Genomic DNA, 25339 nt, shown 5'->3' with positions numbered 1-25339 from the left:
TATGTATTGAACAGTTAACGAAAAAGATATGTTTAAGTTTGTGGAAAACATGTTTTAAAAATCTGTGTATGGATCTCAGACGGTTTTTTTTTTTATATCAAATGAAACTCTCAATCCTATTCCCCTCTCCCTCAGTTTTTTCCAGTGAATTGTATTTCAAAATTTAGCTCTTCTTTTATTTATTTCATGTTTATCACCGGGTATCTTTAGAAAAGATACCCAACGTACGAGTTCTAAATCTTAGCATACATAACTTTGTATCCTAAACATTTTTAAAAATTTAAATGTTTTTGAAAGAGTTACAAAGAGATAGAGAGAGAGAGATCTACCATCTGTTGTTTCACTCATCAAATGGCCACATCGGACAATACTGGGCCAAGCCAAAACCAGGAACCAGAAGCTTCTTCCAGGTCTCCCACCTTGTGTAGGGGCCCAAGAACCCAGGCTGTTTGCAACTGTTTTCTTAGGCACGTTAGTAGAGAGCTGCACCAGAAGTGGAGCAGCCAGGATTTAACTGGTGCCCCATATGGGATGCCAGCATTACAGGTGGTGGCTTAACTCAGCCAACACCAACCTCCATATTCTTAATCATTTTAATAAAAATCTTACTTTAAGTATGTTCTGTTTTCTCATATAGGTTTACTTCATGCTACGAATTAATACGGTCACGATTTTGTTCCCGGGACTTCAGGGCATATGGTATTACAGGATTAAAAGTAAAACGTGTTATTAAAGTTAACAACCGTATTTTGAGACTAAAATTTGAAGAGAAGTTTCAAAAGTTTATGGATTGTGAAGATACGCACGGTTCAGAGTAAGAAGTTGAATTCTCAAGTGAATACTTTTATGAAAATGTGTTTTGTGAGATCTCTTTCTATTCAAAAAGTGAACTGTGTTGAAAATATCCCATGATTCCTTCCCTGCATCCTCCGTGGCTAGGGTGATGTCAGAATTCACATTGGGTAGAAGGGGGGTGGCTGTGGAGGTATTTTGAATAGCCATAGAGCATCCAATGTAAACAGGAACTATCTGTGGCAGAATGTAGGTTATTCGCGCTCCTGCTGAGCTCCTGTGAAACCAGTTCTCAACCTGTCTCTGTTTCACTCGTTCTTCAGGGGCCATCGGAAGATGATGGAATGCCTTTTTTACATGTTTGATCCTGAAGTGACAGTGAAGAAAAAGCAGCTGCTGCAAATACTTGAAAAAGGATTCCAAGAGAGTGAGGCAAGCAAGGTAGCATCCAGTGTCACTTAGAATAACGCTTTCTTCCTGGTGACTGGGTCCAGCCCCTGGTAAAGCACAAATTCTCATCCTTTTTGTCCACATTTACCATAGAGAAAATAGTTTCCCTTGCTCTGGTTTATACCACATTAAGTTCATTCATCGCTGTCTCTGCCTGACTCGATTTACTCCATCCAGATGTTTTAGTCGTATGTTGGGATCCTTTAGTGGATGGTGTTAAAGTCTTCTTTAATTGTGTTTGAATGTATAAATGTGTTTGAATCTCTATGATACATTTTCTGGGGTCTTCTCTATGTTGAAAATCTCCCTCCGCTTAACTCTGTTGTACTACATGGTGACTGTCACCATTTCTTTAAGCCTCACTTTGTTGCTGGTGTCATTTTATTGCTAGTCCAAAATACCCAGCCACCCTTTCCCAGTCCCCACCTCATCCCACCCATCTCCGCTTCATGACTGGGTGGTATGCCAGCACACTGTCGTCAGGCAGTGTTTCCGTATCCTTTCTGTATCCTGGCACGCATCACATACTACTGCAGCTGAGTCCTGACTTCCTCCCGCTGCCTGCGTGACATCCCCCTTCTCTGGCTGTTTGCTACAGTCTCGAAAAAAAAAATGGTAACTGTGGCTGCTTGGCAGAGTAGTTAGGATTTACTGAGATAATGCGATACCTTTTTAAAAATTTCCTAGGTATTGTACACCCGTGTTCATGGTATCATTCTTCAAATACCCAAAAAGTGGAAATAACCCAACTGTGCATTGACAGATGACTTCATAAACAATTGTGGAATATGTATACAATGGAATATCATTCAGCCATGAAAAAGTAACACTGTGAAATGTGTTACAGCAAGCATAGATTGGTGAACAAACACTAAATGATTTAGGCCGGACACAGATGGGAAAAATATTATGTGGTACTGTATGATGAAGCCTCGAAGCTGCCTATGCTATTTTATTAGCTATTTCATAGCTGCATATATATTTTAGCATGTGCACTCTGATATGTGCTTATTAAACTAGTGGGTAAGGAGGTTTTTGTGGACACATTCTTGCATATAATTAAAGTCTGCATATATGTATGTATGTATTTGTATGTACACATGCATGTGTACACATGTTTTTCATGTCCATCAAACAGGTCATTAGCACACTTCATGATAATTATGGGGTTGATGAATCTTCAGTTAAAATTCAGCTGCAGTCAAGTCACAGGGTCAATGTCCGTGACAGCCATGTTGGATCATAGCAACCCCCAAAAGGACAAAATAGCAAGTGTGTGATACCACAATGTGGTTACACAATGATGTGTGATCATGGGCTTGTTAGTTATTAGTCTATGAGTTATTTGAGGGGACTGTGTAGGTGATTTTTAGTTTCCATGGCTCTGAACCAGATGCCAGTTACTGTTGAGTGTAGGGTCGTGGACTTGGAGATAGAAGGGGAGTGCTTCCTGAGTAATTTGATGAGTTAACAGAGGATGGTAGATTATGAAACCACCACTGGAAAGTGACAGCCGTGTTGACTGGGACTGATTCGTCTTAATGGCCTGTGTTCGAATACCGTGTGTGTACCCTGTATTGTATCAACTTAATCATAGTTTAAGTTGTACTTGTCAGTATTCATGTTGTAGATGATTGAATTTTGATTTGGGTTTAATGTCTTATGTACCGGTATGGTGTTTTTATTTTTATAGATGAAGAATTTCCACATTTTGCAATACAGATTCAGGAGCAAAGTCACACTCTCCAGCTCACCCCCGCTCTGGCCTGCACCCCCACTCACCTGCTCCTTCCTCCCTTGTGTTTTTCGTTTTACAGTGGCATACTTTCATTTTGTTTTGCAGCCACACGCTTAACATTCTATTAAGTAAAAATAGCAACACATAGCAGGTAGAAATTTCTTTTAAAAAGTTAGTATTCCTCAAGGTGTAGACAAAGGCTGTAAACAATAGTCAATATCATGCATATAGATTACATTTTTTGGTATGCTGTATAATAGTTAGCACATACCAGGGAAAATATATGATATTTGCTTTTATAGAACTGGCTTCATTCATAAGCATAATGATTTCTGATTGCATCCACTTAGTTACAAAAGATAAGATTCCATTCTTTTTATGGCTGAGCAATATTCCATAGGTATACATATCATATTATCTTTCTCCAATTATCCATCGATGGACATCTACTTTGATTCCATATCTGAGCTATTGTGAATGGAGATGCTGTGAACAAGTGGGCACCGACAGCTCTCTTGTATGTTGATTTCATGGTGCTTATATGCATGTTCATGTACATTTCAACATGTATGTTGTTAGATCAAGAGACAATTGAGAAAAAGAGAGGGGGGGTTTAGTTCAGTGGAGAGAGTCTAATTGATTTGAGATAGTCCCAAGACCACTTCCACATGGCAGAGTGGCCAGCAAAGGTGGCAGAAATGGCCACCAAAGGTGTACAGCACTGGGCCTCTGTACATCTTAGGCTTGGGGGATGGGAGAAGGTGGCAGCTCCTTAGTTTGCACTTGCTTGTGACATGTAACACAGGTTCTCATCATGGTGGGTGCTGACCTCTGTGCAGAGGTGATTCAACATTCCGAATATTCGTGGATTCCAAGTGTCAGCTTGATTTGGCATGTTGCTAGGGTCACTTCTGCTCAGCCCAACCTGACATATGTAGTACATACTTTTATTCATAGTTAGTGCAGTTGTATCTTAATTGAAACATGTAGTGATGCACATTTTGCAGAGGCCTATTAAATGGATGCATTGTTGATACTGACATAGCACTGAAGTTTAAGTATTATGGTTGAAGTGGAAGTTGAAGGAGTAGTTTAGTTAGAATGTCAAATTTGGGTACTGATGGTGGGGCTTATATTTCTTGATGCTGTGGGGAAAGCAACAGTTTTTTTTTTACAATGCCAAAGTCATATTATACACTACACGGACCTACATTTAAAACTGGAAATTATTTTCAGTTAAGCCTGTGAGTGGTATTAGGATTACAACATTGAAAAAATATAGATGGATGCCACTTGATTTATAATGAGAAGATGTTCTACAAGTTGACCTCTAATTCTTGTATGTGCAAGTAGGTCTGATACAATGATTCAAAATAGAATTTGACTAACTGAATGGAATATTGTGCTTTGTCATTTTGATTAGCAGAGCACTGGAATTGCAGCAGCTTTAACATAGAGAGTAGCAGGGCTAATTCTTGCCTAGTTTGGGGTAGATTGTAAGATCAGAGATATGAAAAGAATGTCATTCTGATTTGATGAATAAAGGCTGCCAGAGGAAACAAGAGGGCAGTTTAGAGTAAAGGACACATTTAAACAGATGGAGGATTATTAGGCAGGGTGAAGCAGAGAGGCCACGATCCCAGGAAATAGGAGAGGATGGGCTGATGGCAGAGGGACACCTGGAGACTGTGCTCATGGGAAAGTAGCCGACTGTGGAGCGGTGTTGCAGTGACAGATATCCCAGTGGAGGTCGGCGATGGGGAACTCCACCAGCAGCCAGGAGGGAAGAGATGTTCAGTGAGATCCCAGGAGGTGAACCCGGGTAGAAAACTGCCTGTCTTGTTGATTTGTTTGATTTGACCATGAGCAGAAGCGGATGGCAGAATCTAAGCAGGCAGTGCAGGAGCAGGATAGATTTCACAGCTCAGACCCCCAGTGTCGCATTGGGTGATATTGTGTGTACTGAGGAAAAGCTGTGAGGATGAAAGGTTGATAACAAGCTGTGCATGCACTGAACCAGGAGCGAGCTCACTTCCAACTTGACACATTGCACTGGTCCCACAGGGAAAACAGTACCGACTTGGCATCCTACAGGTTCCACCCAAGGTTGGTCCGGTGACACGCATACCATACTGGGTGCAGGCCCAGACCTCCACCAGTGCCACATCAGGCACCAGTTTGTGTAATGAGGAGAAGGCTGTGAGGCTGAAGGAACAACAACAGGCCACACAGGTGCTGAGCCAGCAGAGAACTCACTTGTGCCTCAACACATTGCATTGTTCTCACAATAAAAATAGTACCAACTTGGCATTCTACAGGTTCCTCCTGAAATGGGTCTGTATAGCCCTCAGACCTAACAGCCAGCAGATTCTAGCAAGACCAGCACCCAATGATTTAGGAAGCTCCCTAATTCCAAGGAGTGCTCAAACCTGGAGTGGGAGAAAAGCTGTTCAGGCAATGGTGCAGCCACAGCACAGGATCACAGTGGGTGGAAAGTGGTGAGTCAGGAGCTGGGGCCATGGAGACCGTGGTGGAAGCCTAGCACAAGTGTCCGGGAATGAAACTCACTGGAAGGGGTGACACAAGCGACTGCAAACAAAGAGCTGGGAACTAAACACAATCAGTGAAATCGACATGCAGACCTATGGGCACCACAGCTTAGAAACTGGCCCTGAAGAGAGGAATCTGCCAACCAGAATAGCCACTACCAAGGTCAGAACAAGAGACAGAGGCACAATGAATATTACTGATATCTCCCCCACAAAGGAGCAAAAGCCTTTCTCAGCTTGAGAGTTAACTCAGGAAGACATTGAGGAAATGGGGGAATAAAAATCTATAAAACTTGTTATAAAGCTTCTTAACAACAATTAGAAGCACATACAGGAGTTTAAGCAATTTAAGGAATGTGCTACACAGGAACTAGCAACAATGAAACAAAATCAAGCAGAATTATTAAAAATGAAAGGTGCAACGGAGCAAATTAAAATGAGCGAGACAAAAGAATCTCAGAATTGGAACATTTCCTTCAACAATGGGGGAAAAATGAAAACTAAAATAAGAGACACACTTAAAAGACCAAAAATAAGAGTAATGGGAGTTCCAGAAGATGCAGAAAGAGAAGCTGGGTGTAAAAATGTATTCAATGAAATAATAAAGGAAAACTTCCCTAATATGGAAAAAGAATTAGGAAACAGAATACAAGAGGGGCACAGAACTCCCAACGAGGTTGACCAAAAGTGATCTTCACCACAACACAAGATAATCAAGCTCTCTTCAGCTGAACACAGCAAAGATCCGTAGATATGCATGTGAAAAAAAATTGACAAATAGAAGAACCCCAATCATATTCATTGCAGACTTCTCAGAGGAAACTCTACAGGCCAGGAAGGAACGGAGTGATACATTCCAGACTATAAAAGGAAAAGTTTGTCAGCCCAGGATAATGTACCCAGCAAAACTTTCCTTTGTCTTTGAAAATGAAATAAAATTCTTCCAAGGTCAAGAAAAGTTAAAAGGATATGCCTCTTCCAAACCTGCCCTGCAAATGATACGTAAAGATGTTCCCTGGACAGAGCAATGGAAGAGCACCCACCAAAACCAAAGGGAAGCATGGAGAATATGCCAGCAAACAACAAAAGATGACTAAATCAAACAATGAACAACACATTGCTAAACTGACGGAACCAAATTACTACCTATTGATAGATTAACAGATTGCATCAAAAAACAAATCCCATTTATTTGTTGCCTACAGGAGACCCGTCTCACCAACAAAAGTATGCAGAAACTGAATGTGAAAGGATGGAGAAAGATAGTCCACGTTAATGGAAAAGAAAAACAAGCTGATGTAGCCATGCTTATATCAGATAATACAGTCTTTGACATGAAAAATATTAATATAAAGAATGCTACATAATGATTGAAGGAGCCGTTCAGCAAGAAGACAGCACTTTACTAGTTTCTTCGGGTGTTTCTTTTACATCTCTAATTTTACATGGCTTTTCGCTTTGCTTTTCTTTGCTAGTTTGGCCAGAAGTTTGTTTACTCATCTTCTTGAAAAAAAAAAAAAATGGCTCTTTTTGGGCCTGGCGTGGTAGCCTAGCAGCTAAAGTCCTCGCCTTGTATGCACCAGCATCCCTTTGGACACAAGTTCTAATCCTAGCAGTCCTACTTCCCATCCAGCTCCCTGCTTGTGGCCTGGGAAAGCAGTGAAGAACCTCCCAAAGCCTTGGGACCCTGCACACCCATTTGAGAGACGTGGAAGAAGCTCCTGGCTTTGAATTGGCTCAGCTCCAGCCTTTGTGGCCAGTTAGGAAATGAACCAGCAAATGGAAAATCTTTCTGTCTCTTCTCTCTGTAAATCTTTCCAATAAAAATAAATAAATCTTATTAAAAAAAAATCACTGCTAAGTCAAAGCCAAAATGGGAAAGGACAGGACAATGCATCAACCTCGCCAGCAATTAGACATGTCGATTAGGGCAAGTCCACCGCTACTGGCCATCTGATCTATGAATATGGTAGCAGCTTTCCCCTTTCCCTCTGGTTTCTCCCTCTCCTTTCTCCCCTCACCACTGTCCCCTGTGTTTTATAAGAATATAGTCCTTCAGCTACCATTTCGACTCTGGTGTTCTAGAAGAAATCTTGTAAAGCAGTAGATGGATAATTGGGTAGATGGGTGCATGGCAATCACTGCTATTTCTACTCTATCTCTTAAGAATGATTTTCTTTGTAAATGTTGATTTTTCAAAATTATATCTGACATTCAAGGCTTAGCTCTAATTCCATTCCCTCTTCCTAATCGTTTAAACTCTTAATCGTGTCGGTGAAGAAGGATATCATTTTTGACACATTTTGGAATGTCTTGTATTTTTTTTTAATTACTAAATATAGTTGATAGCTTCTCCCCTCTTAATTCTGAGCCACGCCCATGCTATGGCCTCACAATGCCACACATACAGATTGTGTCTCAGTGATGCTCATTGGAAGTCTGAGATTGAACTAGACTGAACTTTTTAGGCATATGTGCTATATTTAAGTATGTGTGTTCTAAGAACCACCTTGGGCTTCAATAAAGATAAAAGATAATTCAACATTTATAGGACAAACATACTTCTCGACGGTGTGCTTATCGGTATTCAGCTAGTGGTGGTTCCAGAACTCTGAGATTGCCACAAGCACAGGGAGACCTGCTTGCAAACCCTGGCTTTGCCAACCTGTCATTTTCCCCTTGGGCACGTGACATACTGTTTCTTAGCTCTTGTTTTCTTACTACTGAGTACATTTTTGTTTGCTTTTTAGAACCGCTTTCAGAGCAATTAGTGTTATTAGTATATTTGTCCAGAAATAAGGATGGACACAACAGAAACTACAATTTCCACGCATCAGCGTGTAGTAAGAAGCGTCTGGGTTTTGGAAAACAATGTAGATTATGTGACCAAAAAAGTCATGAAGAGGAATCTTCACTGATGTGGTATCCCACGCCCACAGGATTTTCTTTTAGGAGTTGGCAAGCTTACTGGTGGAGCACTTACTGAGAGCCTAGCTCCTGCCCCATGCAGTGCTGTCAAGCTCAACTCTGACTTTTCTTTAGACACAATTAATAAACTTCCTATAAACCAACCTAATGCATGTGAGGTTAAAGTATGAGTGTGTAAATGGCTTTGCAGGATGAAATCACATCTGGAGATGAGCTACCTCTTCTCAGTGAGTTTGGCCTGCAGATTTCTTTGCCCAAACATAAAATCACAAAATAGTAAGCCATCTGGATGGAAGTGTTGTCCGCTATGTACAAATACTCTGCCCGTCTTTCTTTGCAGCTGCCCCTCAGGACAGAAGCTGTCATTCTTTCCAACAGCCTCAGTATGTGCGAGGGTCCCAGAATCGATTTCCTAAAGCAGAAGCACCAGGACAAGAAGCAAGCCACTGCCGAGAGTGAGCTCTTCAGACACGGTAACGCACGGGCAGCCTTGGCTCCTCCAAACCCTCAGTCTCCCGATTCATTGGTTATCTCTCTGCCATTTCTGATACTTGGTTTTAGCAACATGGAAGATTTTTTTTTTTTTTACAAATCACTTTATTTCATATTCACACATGTAGTAATGCGTGTTTTTCTCATCTACCAATTTGGTCCTACTGCCAATAAAGAAAGATCATTATATAAACATGAATAGGAAGAGACTCCTTTTGTTAGTCATGTATTTAATCATATATAGAATACACTTTTCACAGCCTGTTTTCAGTATTTTATGTCACAAAAGTAAACTTCTGTGGCATGCGGTCTGGCACCGTGGATAAAGCCACAGCACATCCAGCCACTTCTTAATGTGTCCACGTCCAATCTCTGAGTGCCTGACCGCTCCACTTCTGTTGCAGCTTCCTATCAATGTGGTCCTGGGAGGCAGCAAGTGGTTGAGCTGCTGCCACCCGAGTGAGAGACCTGGTTCCTGGCTTTGGCCTGGCCCACCTGCAGTTGTCGCAGGCATCTGGGAAGTGGACTGGCAAATGGAAGAGCCCACTCTTATTCTCTCCCACCCTATATCTCTCACTGTATGACTCTGCCATTCAGAAAATTCAAATACATGTATATACTCACACACATATGTAAGTAAACTTAAAAATAAACACATTATTGCAGACACATCAAATTCACATGAAAGAGTGTGTGCTATATACAAGATAATTACATAATGTGTTCTGGAAAGAAAGTAAGCCGTATTTTGTGCTTAATCATAATGTCAGGCGATAGGAAAACCCAGTTACAATGTAAAATTGGCTAAAGACTAGTTATAAAGTACACGAATTGCCTTATAAATTGTTATCGAAGATGGTTTTGATATTTTAACTCATAATTGTCAGTATGTAAGTACATGAACCAACTTGTAGGCCAGTTGTAGGAGAGTCCATGGTACAACAGGTTGAGGGAAAAGACCAGCTTGTGTCTTGTTCTGCATGATTCTCTTCCCTTGTTTGTCCTTAATTGTGCAAGGATTTTTTTGAATGCTCATTATGTGGTAGACACCTATAGATGATAGAGATACAATATATGCAATCTAGATAATTTCTCCTTAGTGGTGCTTAAAATATTAATAATCATGTAAATGTATATAAAATCCTCAGCATTGCAAGGGTCATAAATGTGAAGTATTAGGATGTATAATCGGAAGAGTGTATCTGATCAAAGAATAAGGGACACCTGTTCTTTGATCTCCCTTCTTCTTTGATTTTAACCATCCAGTTAACCAAAGATTGAATAATCAGGAATTTGGTTAATTCTGTAAGAATAGCATTGTAGTTTCCAGACTAATAATGTTCTTCGGCATGATGATTCATGCCAAACTTTGATTTAGTGAACAGCAATCAGAAATTAAACCTTAAGTAGTTAAGATCACTGGATCTTAGAAAACCTCCTTACTTGTAAAGAACCATTTGCTTGTCTTTAGTAACTCTCCCTGTTTCCTCTTTTAACAAGTACCTTATATTGTTCTGCAAGATTCTTCTGGAATGTGCCTCGAAGAGCAATTAGTTTTTCCCAACGTATATTTTCTTTTTTAGGCATTAAGAAAACAACAACCAAAAAAAAATCCCCACACAGATCATTTGAACATTTTATGCATGGCAATTAGAATTCATTTCTTTGATTCATTGATGTCTAGGGATCCTTAGGCTGGAGTGAATGTCAATAATCCCGAGTGTTGGCTCATTCACTGGACTTTGTAGAGTGCATCCAGCAACCTGAGCTGTGTTGATGCTTAGATGCTGCCAACACAACAGCAAGCTGGTACCCAACTACTAAAAACACTGACGATAGCAACAGCAATGCTTTCTTATTTTAAGCTACTTAATTTAAAAAGTTTGATATAATTACAGGACTTATCATTGCTAATCAATTAACTTACCTAACAAATAGCCATTGAACTCCTACTTTGGATCATGCAAGGGCTATGTGCTACCCAGTAGGCACACAATACAGCCAGAATCTTTGCCATTATTTATCAAGTCAGGGGACAATAAAAGAGGTTATTTGGTGAGATCTTAAATAAGTAATCGCTAACATTGCTTTCTGTTTTTCTGTGTGCAGGCATCCTCCTGCTTACGAAGGTTTTCCTTGGCCACAGTGTTCAGGCTCCCGAACAAGAATCCATCAGTCAAGCCAACTATCCAATGGCCAATTCAGTGTTTATTCCTCAGAAACATTTCCTAAGTATGTCTGCCAGAAAGAGAAATGGGCTTTCATCTCTCTGGACGCAAAATGTTTGTATTTCATACAGATACTTACAGCTCACTCTCTATGTAGCAAAGTTTGCAGATTTTTCTACAGAAACCTGTAACTGACTACCAATTTTTTTCTGTTTTTATCTCGATGACATCAGTATTTATGCAATTCATTCTTCAAATTTGATTACCTATTTACTTATGAATGTAAACGCAGACACACGTGTGTGTATGGATATTCAAAAATGTTTACAACACCAAACCTTTACCAGCAAATGTTTTAGAGTTCAGGTTCTTAAATGTGCCTTGTTACACTGTTAACACGTCGACTTATCAGAGACACTGGATAGGACAAGCAAGAAAGATGAAAGGGAAACTGACTAAAATTAAACTCCGCTAGCCTATATATTTCACGTTTGATTAGTATTTCCAGGACTAAGAAGCTATTAGAGAAAGGAGTATAAAGGAAAAACTAGCCCTCAGCAATATCACTATTGAACGTTATTAGTTTTTCTGTTAATCTATGTAAGGTTGAAAAAATACATTTCATTCTGAAGAATGCTGTGCCTGTTTTGCTTCACTCTAGATTCTATCGTGGAACCGAGGAACTGTGACTGTGGCCCCCGCCAGTGCAAGTGGTTTGTCTTTGATCATGACCTTGTTTTGCCAGAATATGTTGTCGAATTTGAATTTATTACAGTGGTATGAATTGTTATTTATTTTATAAAGGGGAATTTCTTAAATAGGAAAATAGCCATTTTAAGTCTAATCACATTGTGCCATGTATATATACTTATGCACACATGTGATATCTAGAGATGCCTCGCTGTGGGTACTCATATAATGGTTGTTTTGTGATTTAATTTTCAAAACAAGTCATGATGACATCTCAGTATTTTTATTATGCCACTGTGTTACAGGAGTAACATGATTGTAGTCTCACTGGAAAAGTTGTATTGTTGAATTGAAGGCTAAAGCATACATATGTCTGTCTGTTTTCACTTAACTTTCGTTGATCTGTCACTCCGTTTGTCAAGGCACCTGCTATTCAGTGTTGTGGGTTTCCTCCCAATCCTTTATCATTTTACAGAGTACCATAACATGTTAGTACTCTGTGAACTTTTCTGTTTTAGCTCTTCATAATGTGTTGGACACTCTTGCACTGAAGTACATGTGGGTGAATACTTCATACTTTTGTTGGCTATATATTATTCAGTGTTGCTCTGATAAGACCAACCCCTTATTCTATTCCCTGTCTCATACTTAAAGATATTATGACACAGCAAGTCAATGAAAAAGGAAAAAAATAAAATTATGCATATTAAATGTAAACTAAAATAAATTGGAAATATTACTGTTACTCAGCAATATAGACACTTGCTGTATACAGCAGTTAATTCCCAGTATACTAATCAGGGACTTTTTTTGCACTCTTGGTATTAACTGTTATACATCAGAGAGAACATATGATATTTATCTTTTTGAAAATGGCTTATTTCATTAAGCATAATGATTTCTATATGGGTCCATTTTGCTGCAAACAATAAGATTTCTTTTTTGTTTTTATGTCTGAGTAGCACGGTGGGATTTATCCCTGAATGTGATACTCCACATTAACAAACTGAAAAACAAAGGCCATATAGTTATCTCAATAGATGCAGAGAAATCAATTGAAAAAAATACAAAAACATTCTTTCATGTTAAAAACCTTAAGCAAATTGGGTATTGAAGGGCTGTTCCTCAAGACCATCAGGGCAATAAACAAAAAACTCAATGTCAGCATTGTATTGATGGGGTCAAGTTGGAGGCATTCCCGCTAATATCTGGGATCAAAGATGCACACCCTCACCACTGCTGTCAGTGTAGTCCTGGAAGTTTTAACCAGAGTCATTATAAATCAAAGGGATATAAATTGGAAAGAAGGAAGTCAAGCTATCCCTGTTTGCCAATGACATGAGACAGGAAAACCAAGTGGCTCTACTAGAGACTGTTGGAACTCATAGGAGAGCTTGACAGGGTTGCAAGATATAAAATCAACACACAAAAATCAATGGTCTTACATATGCAAATAATTCCATGGCTGAAAAAGAGCCTGTAAGATCAGTTCGATTCACAGCAGTGGCAAGGAAACTCAGATACCTTGGAATAAATTTCTTGACTATTCTTGAACATTTTCCATTCCAAACAAAATTTAGAATCAGCTTAGTCTGTTAAAAACATTACTCAGATTTGGGACGGAACTGTGTTAGACAGCTGTACTTTTAGCAAAGACATAAACTCAAAAAGTGAACTAACACCTGTTTATTTCACTCTCATCCAAGGAAGCTTAGAGGTGGGCAGCTGTGCTGTCAGTAAAGCCCTTAGCCCCATGCTCCCCTGCTGGCCCCTTCATGGGCTTTCTGCACTCGGATGGTTCAGTTCTGGCTTTACTTTGGGAAGGTTTCTTAGTTCCTTAATTATTCTCTTTCTTCCATTTGCTGTTAAGCCCTTTGGAAACTCTATTAGGCCAGATGTCGGACATTCTGAATTGGTTTTCCATGCCTTCTGATATTGGGGGGGGTCATATTTTCATCTTAATTTCTTAACATTTTTGTTCAGAAAGCTTTCCTCAGGTCTTGACCTGCTGGAGATCCATTTGGCTTTTCAGAGCACTGATTAAATACTTCTTTCATTTTTTTTTTTTTTAGATTTGCTTTAAGTTTCTATCCTCTTTCCTATACAGCTCATTCTTTTATTACACTCATAGATCATTTATTCTCCTACATTAAAAGAAAAGTCTCTGGTTAACTACTTTGGTTTCTTCTGGAGCCATTTCTATTTGTGCATGTAACTGCTGATCATTAATTCGCACTTCCTAGCTGTGGTCATTTAATCCTACATCTCTTCAAGGAGAACATCACGTTTCTCTAGATCTGATCTTCAAGGGCTGCGCTTTGTTGTATGTTTTGACTAGCAAACACCATTCTACTACTATTTCCAAGTTCATCCTCTTCTGTGTGTTATATTTAGTCATCTTTTCTAGGTAATTTCATTAGTGTTATGAAATATTTGAAAAATTGCCTTTACCAAGTTTAAAATCTTGTCATTGGCTAAAAATAGACCATACCGAGTTCACAATCTTAGGATACTTTCATAAATTTCCTGTTATTCTCTGTTCATCGTAGATATTGCTATGTAGCTGGAAAAAAGTCAATTCATCTTTTCTTTAAAGCTTATTTGTTTTTCAAAGAAACAACTGAATTTTCAATACTTTTCATAAATTTTTCAGGTCAAGCCTCACTCTTTATTTTCTTCGGTCAACAATGTCATTCTAGAAGAAAGCAAAAAAATTACAGAAGGATCATTATTGTCCCAGGATTTGAAATCTGATGATGAAGTTATGAAAATGGAACCCAAGATCAAGCCAAGACCAAAACTCATTAGTTTGGATAGCAAGACAATATTCTCCCTTGCCAAGACTAACATTTATGGTCACATTGTGGTAAGTACTATGACAAATCAAATTTGGGGTCAAGAGTCTTGAATTCGGGATCATCATAACATTTATGGTCACATTGTGGTAAGTACTATGACAAATCAAATTTGGGGTCAAGAGTCTTGAATTCGGGATCATCATCTGGCATGCAAAGTTTATCTGATGATAAATCATACTACCTACACGCTAGGTCAGTGCTGCTCAGAAAGGAAATCGCATGTGCTGTATTTGTGTAATTTTAAGTTTTTGAGTGGCTTCATGGAAAAAGAAGTCTTTTAAGTATCATATTGATTTTTAAGAATGTATTTTATTTCTCCCAGTGAATGCAAGCTATCATACCAGCGTACAGTCAATATCTCACGGTGTGGTTTCATGTTAAGTCTTTGAACTCTGAATCTATTTTGCACCCAAAGCTCATCCCAATTCATTGTAGCCACATTTCAAGTGTTCAGAGGCTGCTTAAGATGGCTTCCTACTTAGCAAATGATTGTATTCCTGAATAAATGATGTTATCTTAAAATGATTAAAGTGAAGACACGTAACTTCCAATTGGTTTCTAGAATTAATCAACATAGCACATGGAAGCTCTTTACACAAATTGTTAAAAAGAATCTGAGCTTCTTAAAGCAGCTTACTTTACAATATGGTAATTCTGTCGAGATGTTAAGCCCACACTTACCTCTGACTTTCAAATCTATACATTTCAAATGTGTGTCGTTACTGTATCCAAACTAATATTCTCTTATAGCACAGCTCTGGCCCTCTAACTAGGTCTCTTGTATTCTGCCATTGCAGTATTGAACAGCACAAGGAAGCAGGCAGCATTCACATCTGTTACTGTGCCTTTTGGATGCCATTCACTAGGTACCAAAATAAAAATAAGGTGGGGGTGGATGTGCTGCCCGAAGCTGACAGAGCCCCTGACCACTTTCTGCTTTGAGCCCATAATTCATTCTCCACATTGAAACTTCTGTAATCTTTTCAAAATGCAAACCTGATAACATTATGTCACCTTTCAGTCCTTCGACATAACATCATCCAATTATTTTCCATTCTTTGAAATGAAACCAAAGTTTTAGACATGGTTTCTGAGATTTGTGGTGATATGAGCCTTGTCCCACCTTTGCATGTACTTTTCACATGGCCATTTCTTTAGCTCTCTCTCTGTGATATTTTCCACAATAAAATCTTATAGATATAAAGGTTCTCCCTTCCTCATTTTCCCCTCCAATTTCCCTGAGTTATCACGGTAGTACAGAACCTTAGCATCAATTGCAAGTTTAACTTCCTGCTATGTAAATGTATCATGACATGGGAGGTATTGAAAAGAGTCAAAAATCTAGTGTTGTGCTGTAAAGGTACGTTTACATGTTTTGTTGGGACAGTCTGTGTGTGAGGATAAAAATGAGATGTAGATAACAATTCAGAAATTCTCTGAAAGTCAATTAGCAAACATGTTTGCCATGCTTTATCACCTCTAGTGATAGAATAAAACAAAAAGAGAATGCAAAAGTACTTTTTGAAATAAGTAAGGCTAGCAGCTAGTAGAGTAAGAGAATAAGACATTAAAATACTTTGGCCTATTTAGATGACTATATATATTTGACTATATTAATTCAATCAAGTCATAACTGATGAATAAAGATTTTTTTCATTATGAATTTGCTTATGTTACTGAAAAATCAGTGACATTTCTAGGTCTGCTAGTAAACATATACAATATCACAACAAGAATGTTTCAACACTCCCTTTGTGCTTTTATTGTCAGATCAAACACGAGAGATCAAACACATTATTTTTATTTTCTTTTCCATCTTTCCACTAAATTGAATTTTACAAGACTTCTATACAGAAAACTAAAATATATAAAAACAAAATATAAAAACTCTAAAGATTTATTCATTTTTTTATTACAGCCAGATATACACAGAGGAGGAGAGACAGAGAGGAAGATCTTCCATCCAATGATGTTTCACTCCCCAAGTGACTGCAACAGCCGGTGCGCGCCGATCCAAAGCTGGGAACCAGGAACCTCTTCCGGGTCTCCCACACGGGTGCAGTGTCCCAATGCATTGGGCCATCCTCGACTGCTTTCCCAGGCCACAAGCAGGGAGCTGGATGGGAAGTGGAGCTGCTGGGATTAGAACCGGCACCCACATGGGATCCCAGGGTGTTCAAGGCGAGGACTTTAGCTGCTAGGCCACGCCACCGGGCCCAAAAACTCTAGATAATGTAACATTTTTAAGCCTGTATTTTATAATTATTTATTTATTTATGCAGAATTTATTGAAAATTTGCAATCTCTAAAGCAATGGGGTTAAAGGGAGAATCAAGATGGCAGAATAGATTAAGGACTCATTTAAACAGATGGAGAAACATTAGCCAGGGTGAAGCAGAGAGGGCACATTTCAGGAAATAGGAGAGGACAGAATGAAGCCAGAGGGGCACAGGACACTGACAGACACGGGAAAGCAGCGGACACAACAGTGTGGTGTTGCAGTGACCAGACATCCCAGAGTCATTCTGCCAGCAACAATCTGAAATGCACCATCGGCCAGAACTCCACCAGCAGCCAGGTGGGAAGGGGCGTTCACCAGGAGCTCAGGAGATGAAACCAAAAGATAGCCCATTCTGCTCCTCTGTTTGATTTCACCAGAATTTGAGACAGAGCAGCAGATCCCAAAGAGGTGGTTAGGGAACAGGGTGGGTTTCACAGCCTAAATACCCACTAAAGCTGCTTGGGCAACGTCTGTGGGACAGGAGCATATGCACTAAGCTGGGAGCAAACTCATTTATGGCTCAGTGTATTGCAATCATGTGGCATCTTACAGGTTCCACCTAAAATAGGTCTTGGTAGCCCTCAGACCTAATGGCCAACAGATCAAAAACTCTACAAGTGACACATCAGGCGCCATTTTGTACAGTGTGGCGAAGGCTTTGAGACTACAGGGACAACAGTGAGCTGCACATGCACTAAGCTGGGAACGAACTCACTGAGTTCAGTGCATTGCACTGGTCGCCACTCACTGGAGAAAGTGGCACAAGAGACTGCAAACAACTGTGTACCAACCACAATAAGTCAAATCAAACTGTAGACCTGTGGGTAGCACAGCTTAGAAACCTGCCCCAAGGAGAAGAATCTGATAAACAGAAGTATAATGACCAAGAGCTAAAGAAAAGAAAAAGGCACAATGAATATTACTGAAGACTCCTCTGCAATGAATCAAAAACCTTTGCTAACCTCAGAGTTAACTGAAGAATACATCAAGAAAATGGGGGATGAAAAAAAATTTTTTAAACTTGTTGTAATTCTTCTTATCAACAATGAGAAGTACGTAAGTCAGGAGTCAAAGAAATTTAAGGAATATATCACATAGGAAATAACAACACTGAAACAAAATCAAGCAGAATCATTAGAAATGAAGGACACAATGGAGCAAAATAAAAATTCAGTAGAAAATGTCAATAATAGAATGAATGAGGCGGAAGAAAGAATCTCAGAATTGGAAGACATTTCTTGTCACAATGGGGAAGCAATAAAAAAGCTGGAAGCAAAGCTGGGCCAAGCTAAAAATGTGTTCAAGAACTAAGAGACACTAAAAAGGCCAAATATAAGAGTTATGGGAGTTCCAGAAGCTGCAGAAAGAGAAGCTGGGTGTAAAAATGTATTCGATGAAATAATAAAGGAAAACTTCCCTAATATGGAGAAAGAATTAGGAAACAGAATACAAGAGGAGCACAGAACTCCCAAAAAGGTTGACCAAAAGTGAGCTTTACCACAACGCAAGATAATCAAGCTCTCTTCAGTCGAAATAAGGAAAAGATCCTTAAATGTGTTCATGAAAAAAATCAACTGACATGTAGAGGAATGGCAATTTAATTCACAGCTGATCACACAGAGGAAACTTCACAAGCCAGAAGGAATGGAGTGACATATTCCAGATTCTAAAAGCAAAAATTATCAGCCCAAGATAACGTACCCAGCAAAGGTTTCCCTTTGTCTTTGAAAATGAAATAAAATTCTTCCACAGTCAAAAAAAGTTAAAAGAATATGCCTCTTCCAAACCATAAGTAACAAATGATAATTGAAGATGTTCTCTTGAATTAAAAAAGGAATAGCACACACCAAAACCAAAGGCAAATGTGAAGAACATGCCAGTAAAATAACAACAGAAGACTAAATCAGTGAACAACCCATAGCTAAAATGACAGGACTAAATTACCACCCATTCATATTAACCCTGAATGTAAGCGGCTTAAACTTATCAATCAACAGTCATAGATGAATAGACTGGATTTAAACAACAAACCCGTCTATGTGTTGCCTTCAGGAGACACAATTCACCAACAAAGAGCAGCAGAAACTATACCATGGATTTTGCTTTCTTTGTTTTTAGTTTTCATTTCTTCAAAAGTGTTTTTTTCTCATATTAAGTTTTTCACTGACTCATAGATCATACAGTAGCATCCTATTCTTCAAGAAGGTTCTTGATTTTCTTTTTCATTTCTTCAATGACACATTAATCATTCAGTAGCATATTATTTAACTTTATGGCATTGTAATTTTTCTTTCATCCTGTTGTTGATTGTGTATTGTGGCTTCTCATTTAAGGGGATGCATAGTACCTGTGTAATTGAGACTGTCATATCCAGATATGAGGATATAATGCAGTATGCATCTCTACTTCCAGATCAAAGATGGACTCCCAATAAAACTGTTAAATATACCTTTTTTAAAAAAGATTTATTTATTTGTATTGGAAAGGCAGATATACAGAAAGGAGAAGAGATAGAGAGGAAGGTCTTCCCTCAGATGGTTCACTCCACAAGCGGCCGCAACGGCTGGAGCTGAGCCAATCCGAAGCCAGGAGCCTCTTCCAGGTCTCCCACGCCGGTGTGGGGTCCCAAAGCTTTGGGCCGTCCTCGACTGTTTTCCCAGGCCACAAGCAGGAAGCTGGATGGGAAGCTGGACAGCCGGAATTAGAACTGGTGCCCATATGGGATCCCGGCGTGTGGAAAGTGAGGACTTTAACCACTATGCCATCGCGCTGGGCCCTAAATATATCTTGACAATGGAATGTGGAACTTTGTGCCATTGTCCATGACTACAATGATGGACATAGGACTGTTATGAAGAACGATCAGTGGGGCGGGGGCAGTGAAATTGAACAGGAGGAAAGGAAATCCCAGGGCAGAATAAACTGTATCATAATATAATAAAAAATTTTCAATTTAAAAAATAATTATTTTCCTTAACAACAGTATGAATTTATCAGAAAAAAAAGATATATAATATGTGTACGATGCATAGAACTCTTGAAAGGAGCTTCTCAGCTATGGGAGAATAGTAGTGGTTACATCTTGCAGGTGAGAAAAACACTTATTCTGATAAATGTCTAAAGACATATATTTAACTATTTTCTAAGAATTTCATGCCAATTTCTGAATAAACTTAGACCAATTGAGAAATATTAATTGAGAATCAGACCTAGTTATAAACTGTTATAAACTATGTTTACCTTTTAGCATCATACATGAGATTTATTTTCTTTTTGGCGTTCTGAATGTTACCTAAATAGTTGCTTTCTTAGTTTGTGTTATACTGGCTCAGGTAATCATTCTAAATGTTTTAGGTATCAAAACTTCAGGAGGATATAGAATGCAATCTGTCTTGTCTTTAATTTTTATTTTATTTACTACAGAATCTGAATTTACATGGAAACAGCTTGACCAAATTGAGAGATCTCTCCAAGTTAACAGGACTGCGAAGGCTGAATATTAGCTTTAATGAGTTTACTTGTTTAGATGACATATACCATTTGGTAAGACTGTTTGAAATCCTAAACACTAGCTCTTAGAAACAAAGGGTACAATGGTGGCTGCCAAGCTTTATGGGATGGGGAAATGGTGACAATGTGCCAAAGGGCACAGACTTTAGTTATAAGATGAATAGATATGCAACATAGCATAAATAGTGGTTTATGTCGTGATTAAATTTATTGCTGTAGTCATTATAATGTATGAAAATGTGTGTTTGAAATAATTACAGCATGTATCTTGAATCTATTCAATCTGTCAATGTGTCTTTAGAAACTCTGGTGCAGCAAAAACAAAAGGAAATCCAAGGATAAATGCTAAATTGGAATAGTTGAGGAAAAAACTTTTGAAGGTTTTTTAGAATATTTAAATGAAATAATTAACTAATGAGAAATCATTGTTATGCTCACTGCTTCATATATACAATGTGTAAGATTATACATCCTAACTCAGGAATAAAACATGCGTGTACTATTTAATGCTATAACAGGCTTAAGGTTCAGATTTCATTTGCAGATCAAGTAATAAGTATAATCACATTTTATTTCCACCCATTCCAAAATAATTCTGACTTATTTTAAACTGTCCTTTCATAAGTGTAATTTCTCACAATAATATTTTTCTTCATTTTCTAACTTACCACTTTATATTCAATATTGAATTAACATTAATTAGTCCTAGTTACTCATCATCCAAGTTGGCATGTATCTTTCTTTGATTTATATTTTCTTTTTTTTAATGTGCTGATTTTTAAAATACATTTTAATTGTTTTATGATACTGTTGCATAGGCTGTGGGATTTCCATTACTCCCTCCACAAATCCCCTCTCCCACTCTGAGCTCCCCCAGGTATTTAGACATAGATAACAGCAGAGAGTCTAGCATCCTGTGTCAACATATATTTAACAGCTTCATAGGGAGTCCATCTTTGATCTGGAAGTAGAGATGCATACTGCATTGTATCCTCACTTCTGGATATGACAGTCTCCATTACACAGGTACTGTGCATCCCCCTAAATGAAAAGCCACAAAACAAAATCAACAACAGGAAGAAAGAAAAATTACAATGCCATAAAATAAAAAAAAAACATGCTACTGAATGATTAATGTGTCATTGAAGAAATGAAAAAGAAAATCAAGAACCTTCTTGAAGAAAAATAATACTACTGTATGACCTATGATTCAGTGAAGAATTTAATATGAGAAGAAAACACTTTTGAAGAAATGAAAACAAAAATATCAAAACCCGTGAGATGTAGCAAAAAACAGTATTGAATGGGGCTACTGATCTTTTATTTTGCAAGGAGGCTGCGTCATATCAGAGACAACATATGATATTTGTCATTTAGGGATTGGTTTATTTCACTGAGCATAATGGTCTCTAGTTAGGACCATGTGTTCCAAATGGCACAATTCCACTCCTTTTAATGGCTCACTAGTATTCCGTGGAGTAGATGCACCACAGTTTATTCATTCATTGGTGGACGGACATCTGAGTTCTTTCCATGTGTTTGCTATTATTGATTGTGCTGCTGTAAGTATGGTGTGGCAGGTCACTCTCTCATATTGCAGATTTCACTTCCTTTGGATGTATTCCCAGGAGTAACATAACTGGGTCATACAATAGATCGATTTTTCTGAGCATTTCCCATACTGACCCCAGAGTGGCTGCACTAACCTAACTTCTCACCAACAATGGAGCAGGGTACCTTTCTCCCCATATCCGTACCAGCAGTGTTAGTAGATTTGGAAATGTAGGCCATTTCTTCATTTAGATCATATTTTTAAATTGCCCCCTTTATTCGCATTTTCCTTCCAAGCACTGTTGGGCAGCTTATGCACTCATCTGGCATTAAAGAGGGCAAAACTCCCCGTTTCACCTGCTGTGCTCAAGTTGCTCCTCAGACACGCCAGTCGATGTTGGCTGGCTGGGGCTCTCCTCACCTGTCCTCAGGTTTGTTAGCTGATGCTCCAATGCCCTCTTTCCTGCCCCATTTCAACATGGAGACCATGTAGGGCTTAAAATTGATGGCAGTTTGTCTCGGCCAACTTTTTATTTTATATTTTAGCAACATTTTATAAATTAGCAAGATTTTGTTAACATATTAGGAAAATTAATATGATTTCATGTATTTTCTAGATAAAATTCTAAAATAATCAGTTCTCTTCCTCTTCCACTTTTTCCTTTAACTTTTGTAATAACACAACTGCAGTTTACTTTATAAGCTCAGGTATAGTGCATCTCTAACCATAATGTTCATCAAGTATAAAGGAAAAAGACCATTGTCCCACAATAGTATAGAAAAGGGCTGAAATTAATCATCAAATCACAAAATGTTATTTCATCGTTATACTTTCTTGTGTGTTTTGTACTTTCTACCACAGATCAGAGAAAATACGGCATTTGTCTTTGGGGGACCAGTGTATTTCTTTAACATAATAGTCTCCAGGTACATACATTTTATTGCAAAACAAGGGCTTCATTTTTTTATGGTTAGTATTCCATTTTGCATATATAGCATGTTTTTTGGAAATTTACTTGTAATTCATAATAAGGGGTGGAGAGGAGAGGAGAGGAGAAGAGAGTAGAGAGACAGATCTTTCATCCACCAGTTTACTCTCTCCAATGGCAGCAACAGCTGGAGCTGGGTCTGAAGCCAGGAGTTTCATCCGGTCTCCCACAAGGATGCAGGGCCTCAGGCACTTGGTCTGTCTTCTGCTTCTTTCCCAGACACATTAGCAGAGCAGCCAGGACTTGAACCGGCATCCATACGGGATGCTGTCTTTGCAGGCAGTAGTTTCAACTAATACACCACAGTGCCAGCTCCCCAACTTTCTTTATCTTTGTCACTATCTGTATATAATTTACTCATCAGTTGATGGACATAGGAGTTGACTCCATTTTTTAGTTACCGTGAACTGAACTGCTGTAAATGTAAGAGTGCAAATACCTCCTGTATATCCCAATTTCATTTCCTTTGAGTAAACTTGCAGGAAGGGGATGAATGGGTCATGGATCTATTTTCAGATTCTGGCGAAATTTCCAGACTTTCTTCCGTATTGGTTACACTAGCTTACATTTCTACCTATCTACCTACTAAGGTACCTACTAAGTACCTAAAAAGTGCCTATTAAGTGTCTTTTTATTCACATGCTCGCCAGTAACAGCCATTCTAACTGGCATGAGGTGAAACCTCACTTTGGCTTTTGTTGGCATTTCCTTGATGGTAAGAGATCTTGAGCACTCTTTCATAGTCTGGCCATCATTTGTATTCACCCTTTGAAAAGTGCCTGTTCATATTCTTTTCCCATTTCTTAATGAGCTTGTTTTAAATTTCTAGAGTTCTTCTCAGATCCTGGATGTTAAACCTGTACCACAAATATACTTTGCAGATATTTTCTCCTGTTGCTTCATCTGACCTTTCATTTCGTTGAGTGTTCCCTACTAACTTCTTTGGAGTTTATTGGGATCCCCTGGTCATGCAGTTCTATTACAAAGTTTGTGGATTTTTGTCTTGTCTATTCTGTTTTATATGAGAGCCTCTGTTGCCACTGATGTTGGCTTTGTATGTGCACTTAATGGTAATTATGTCTATCCCAATATCGTAAAAGATAATGTTTCAATATAATCACTCATTCGTAATTTCTAATTTTTTTTGTTTGCGAGTTGCCATAGAGTATCTCATTTTTCTGAAGTATGTACCTAACATGGAGAGTTTGCATGCCCTTTTTGCATGCTTCTCATACTTTGAAGTTGTTTCTGCTAGGTTGCAGGAAGTAGTCATATTGTTTTAACCGTGCTCTTCACCTGGTCTGGCTGCATGTTGGTGTATCTAACTCAAGCTTTGTTTATGTAGTTGAAAGCCTGGACATCTTCATACATGGCAGAAAAGAAGTATGCTACACAGAGCAACTTTAAAGAATTTTAAACAAACCATGCAGTAGGGCAAATTATAATATGTAAAATGGAATGTCTGTCATTCACTCACCTGAACTACAGGGAAGTTTCTAATATAATTGATTTTTTTCCTCTGGAAATAAATCTACAGTAGTCTGAACTGACAATGGAAAGACAAATATGTATGGCTATCAACAAACCTAATCTAGATTACAACTCTAATGTTTTTTATTGAATCAATGCTGTCTTACCTTTTCAAATGTGAAACTTGTTTTTAAGGTGGTTTTGGTGTCTGGAGACAGCCAGTGTTTAGAGAACGAAAAAGTATTTCTAAAAAAATTAAAACGTGGTGTAGGCATTCATCATTGTAATTTGGAGTGTACTATATTGTAATTTAAATAAAAATTTTTATTGAAACACAAAAAATGTTAGAATAGAAACCCCATGCAAAACTAAAAACTGTTCAATCTTTACTGAGTACCTAGAGTCTATTTTATATCCTAAAGATAAAAATGAAAGTCTCTTCCGTATTTTCAAGGGGAAAAGAAAGTTATCTGTGGTGTGTACTTGCTAATGCCAGTTTAGGCAGGTGTCACAAGGCGGGATGAATGTTCATCATTTTTATGATGAGAACTGCATGGGGTTGGGTGGACAGAGGTAAATATTTACAAACCTAATCGATTTCACATAAAAGAGTATACCTTTTAGGCTTACTCTCTTCATACTGTTTTTACTACCTAATATCGCTCTCATTAAGATTTGTTGAGGACCAATGGTTGACATATGCCTTGTTAGAGTTATAAGCCAGTTTAGGCCATCCTAAAGTCTGCCAAGTTCAGCAAAATCATGCTTCAACACTATAAACTGCTAAATATTAAAATGAAAATAGATACGAGACACCTGAATAGCTCCCTATAGCCATTTTAAGGTGTATAGAAGCTGGTTGTATATAAACTA

The 25339-nt window shown here is 38.4% G+C and overlaps 1 protein-coding gene across 2 annotated transcripts in view; it reads left to right on the top strand.

Moving 5' to 3' along the window:
* Window positions 1–25339, top strand: part of LRRC9 (leucine rich repeat containing 9) — an 85805-nt gene that overhangs the window by 26007 nt on the left and 34459 nt on the right. For both annotated transcript variants that reach the window (XM_058655542.1, XM_058655543.1), the window contains exons 11-17: window positions 638–814; window positions 1116–1233; window positions 8798–8930; window positions 11059–11181; window positions 11779–11894; window positions 14461–14673; window positions 20370–20489. In XM_058655542.1, the coding sequence (XP_058511525.1) occupies window positions 638–814; window positions 1116–1233; window positions 8798–8930; window positions 11059–11181; window positions 11779–11894; window positions 14461–14673; window positions 20370–20489 (1000 nt within the window). The remainder of the gene's footprint in view (window positions 1–637; window positions 815–1115; window positions 1234–8797; window positions 8931–11058; window positions 11182–11778; window positions 11895–14460; window positions 14674–20369; window positions 20490–25339) is intronic.

This window comes from Ochotona princeps, chromosome 26 (assembly GCF_030435755.1).
Source record: "Ochotona princeps isolate mOchPri1 chromosome 26, mOchPri1.hap1, whole genome shotgun sequence".
In the NCBI taxonomy this organism is placed as follows: Eukaryota; Metazoa; Chordata; class Mammalia; order Lagomorpha; family Ochotonidae; genus Ochotona; species Ochotona princeps.
This window is presented reverse-complemented; position numbering and strand designations above follow the sequence as displayed.